Source organism: Camponotus vicinus, unplaced genomic scaffold (genome assembly GCF_025532165.1).
Source record: "Camponotus vicinus isolate PSW18456_S1 unplaced genomic scaffold, iyCamVici1.0 SCAF_7, whole genome shotgun sequence".
Lineage (NCBI taxonomy): Eukaryota > Metazoa > Arthropoda > Insecta > Hymenoptera > Formicidae > Camponotus > Camponotus vicinus.
Window position 1 is genome coordinate 12,607,450 of NW_028141979.1, and position 3,407 is coordinate 12,610,856.

General features: G+C 56.4%; 1 protein-coding gene across 1 annotated transcript; it reads right to left on the bottom strand.

Moving 5' to 3' along the window:
- Positions 1-840: 840 nt before the first annotated feature.
- LOC145974176 (uncharacterized) lies at positions 841-3,144 on the bottom strand. The gene is made up of 2 exons (XM_083103999.1): positions 1,715-3,144; positions 841-1,513 (listed from the first exon to the last, which is right to left on the bottom strand). The coding sequence occupies exons 1-2, from the start codon at positions 3,142-3,144 to the stop codon at positions 841-843; spliced, it is 2,103 nt and encodes a 700-aa protein (XP_082960125.1).
- Between the last annotated feature and the right edge of the window lie 263 nt (positions 3,145-3,407).

The window sequence follows — 3,407 nt, forward strand, 5'->3', positions numbered from 1 at the left end:
TGCGATTATGCACTCGCGTAATCCGCAGTCGGAGTTAGAAAATCGCGGTTTGCCAGCGAATAGAAACGAATTCACCTTCAAAGTATATATTTATTGTCCGAAAATTACAATTATAACAGAAAACAATGCACGAGAAGACACACAGTCAGACAACGTTGCCGAAAGTACAAGGAAAAGTTGCAAGAAGTGCAACCGCTCCTATAACGATGCAAGGATCTGTAAAGCGCGCGGCGCGAAAATCGATATTATACACTGTGCGTATCAACTCTGCGAAAGAACGAGAAGTGCCCGGTAACGTTCAGGGCGCGAGATTATATACCCTCAACCTTCGAGAAGATTCCCGACAGTGAGATATCACTTTTTGAACTAAAACGGTGAAAACAGAGAATCTTCTCGAAAGTCAGCGGGCAATCGTGTTTTGTTATTTCCCCGAATCGCCGAATCTCGAATTCGGAGATGTATACAACAAAGGCAGCTCGCGCGCGCCAGCAATCACATCGCAAACCGTTATGTCGGTTTACGATTTGAAAAAATGAGCTTGATTACTAAACATCCCGCCCGCCTCGTCGATGAAGTCGAGGAACTATTATTTACAGGTTTATGCTATTTACAATATTTACAATATGTCTCGTGATATGGACAGCAAAGGGCCCATTTTTTTTGCGGCGAGGTGATAACTTAAATTATCGCGACTCCAGATCGTCCGCCGTTGCGGTCGGCAATGGGACGATCTTGACGACCGGACGGGTGAGTCTCCCACCGGTTGTCCGCACATCCACGACGCGGACGTGACCATCCTCTCCAGTATGCAAATGCACGATACGGGCGAGAGGCCATCGGCTAGGCGGTGTCGCCTCGTTTCTCAGGAGGCATAGCTGGCCTTCCTTTAGATTGTCTTTGACGGCCCACCACTTTGGTCGCGGAGTCAGACCCTGGAGATACTCGCGGGACCACCGCTGCCACAGATGATCCCGCATTTGCTGCAGCAGCCTCCAGCGAGTCAGTCGGTTCGCTGGGACGCTCTGAAGAGACGGCTCGGGTAGAGACGTCAGTGGGGCCCCCGATCAGGAAATGCCCGGGAGTGAGGGCGCTAAAATCCTCAGGATCATCCGACAGCGCCTGGAGCGGGCGCGAATTTAGGCAAGCCTCAACCTCAGCAAGAAAGGTGCTCATCTCCTCGAACGTGAGCTTCGTTTCTCCGACGATTCGACGCAGATGATGCTTAAGCGCCTTGACCGCGGCCTCCCACAGTCCTCCGAAGTGGGGTGCAGCAGGTGGGTTGAAGGACCAGAGGACGCTACCGTCGTCGGAAAGGTGACTAATGACCTTCTGGTTCTCGCGGCCTGCTACTCGAAAAAGGGCCCTAAGCTGGGCATCTGCGCCGACAAAGTTGGTACCACAGTCACTATACACCACCTGGCACATCCCGCGTTGGGAGACAAAACGGCGGAAAGCGGCGAGGAAGGCTTCGGCGGAGTAGTCACTCACTGCCTCCAGGTGAACGGCTCGGGAGCTGAAACATACAAATACAGCCAGAAAGGCTTTGTAGGCCTTCTGGCCGCGCTCTTTGGAAGTCCGCAGTCAAATAGGACCGGCGAAATCCACGCCGGCTAGGAACGACCCGGGCTCGCGGCAGCTCTCCCATCATCGGTTGCGGGCAGGCCGCCGCCATCGAACGCATGGAATGCACCGGTGGATATGATGGCGAACCAACTGTCGACCTCGGGGTATCCAATATCGCTGGCGGATTGCCGCTAGGGTGGCCTGGGTTCCCCCGTGTAGAGTGCGTCGGTGGTTGGCGTCGATGATCAGACCGGTCAAGTGCGATTCCGGTGGCAAGATTATCGGCCGCCGCTGATCAGGGTCGAAAAGAGAGTGGCCGATTCGGCCCTGCACCCGAAGGAGGCCCTTGCCATCAAGCACCGGGGTAAAGCGGCGAAGGGAGCTTCGCCCCGCCAACGGTCGTCCAGCGCGAACATCAGCTAGTTCTCCCCTGAAGGCGATGGATTGCACAACTTGGATCCATTTCAGTAGTGCTGCGTCCAGTTCCCCTGGATCCAGGCATGCACTCCTCGATAAAGAAGGGTCGTCGCCTCCGCAGCAGGTACGCCGCCGTCGCCAGCGCCAGATCCAGGCCGACACGCGGAGGAGCCGTTGAAGAGAGGAGAACCTGGCGAGCTCCTCCGGTTCCCGCGGTTCGGCTGCGGCAAAGCATCGTGTTGTTCTCCTTTCTGGAAGCTCCGCGACGCCCTTCACTGCGGTCTCAGTCGGCCAGGTAGCGGGGCTCCCCTCGAGAAAGCTCGGTCCGCGCCACCAGAGAGTATGTCCCAGAAGCTCCCGAGGGGACACTCCTCGAGAAGCGCAGTCCGCCGGGTTGTCGCGGCCCGGTACGTGCCACTTAGCCTCACGGCTAGTCCGTTGAATATCGGTCACTCGATTGGCCACGAAAGTCGTCCATCTAGCGGGGTGTCCACGGATCCAGGCGAGCGCCACCGTTGAATCCGTCCAGAGATAGACGGGGGCTGATTCCAATTCCAACGTCGTTCTTACATGTTCCGCCAATCTGGAAAGTAACGCAGCAGCACACAACTCTAAGCGCGGGAGAGAGACCCGCCGTAACGGAGCGACCTTCGTTTTCGCCATCACGAGAGAGACACAAGGCCGACCCTCCGTTTCCACCCGCAGATAAACGACGGCTGCGTACGCTCGCTCTGAGGCATCCGAGAAGCCATGGACCTCGACGGAGCATTCTGGAAGTTCGCTCCGGAACCACCGTGGCAATCGAATCTTTTCCAGTAGTGGAAGCTCCTCCTCAAGTTCCGTCCACGCGGCGGCCTCCTCAGTGGCCAACGGAGCGTCCCACTCCAAGTGCTGTAACCAAGCTGCTTGAATCAAAAGTTTAGCGCGGACGATAATTAGCGCCAACCAACCCAGAGGGTCGAACAACCGAGCAGTCTGTGATAATATTGAGCGTTTGGTCGGCGGAGCACCCGAGGGCTTTCGTACTGTTAGCGCGAAGTCGTCGGGTTCCACCTTAAGCCCAGCACTGAATGATCGACGGAAGGCAGCTGAGCGTCCGAAGCAGGACGCAACTGGTGCTCGGCAGGGACGCCATCCAGGAGAGCCACATGGTTGGCCGCCCATTTTTTAAGGGGGAAACCGCCCGCCATACACAGCGATGACACTTGTTCCCGACGGTGACAACAGGATTCCAGGGTCGTTGCTCCAGTAAGTACGTCATCCATATATATGTCCCGCCGCAACACCTCAGCTCCTAGAAGATATCGCTCCTCCTCATCGGTCGCGAACTGGTGCAGCGTTCGGATCGCGAGATACGGTGCGCTGGCCAGTCCATACGTGACGGTGTTCAGTAAATATTCGGTAACTCGATTGTCCTCCCTCCACAG

Coding starts and splice junctions, on each gene's coding strand:
- LOC145974176 (XM_083103999.1), bottom strand. CDS start 3,144: ATGGGCGGCCAACCATGTGGCTCTCCTGGATGGCGTCCCTGCCGAGCA. Junction 1,514..1,714: donor TGGATACCCCGAGGTCGACA/GTTGGTTCGCCA, acceptor TGTATGTTTCAG/CTCCCGAGCCGTTCACCTGG.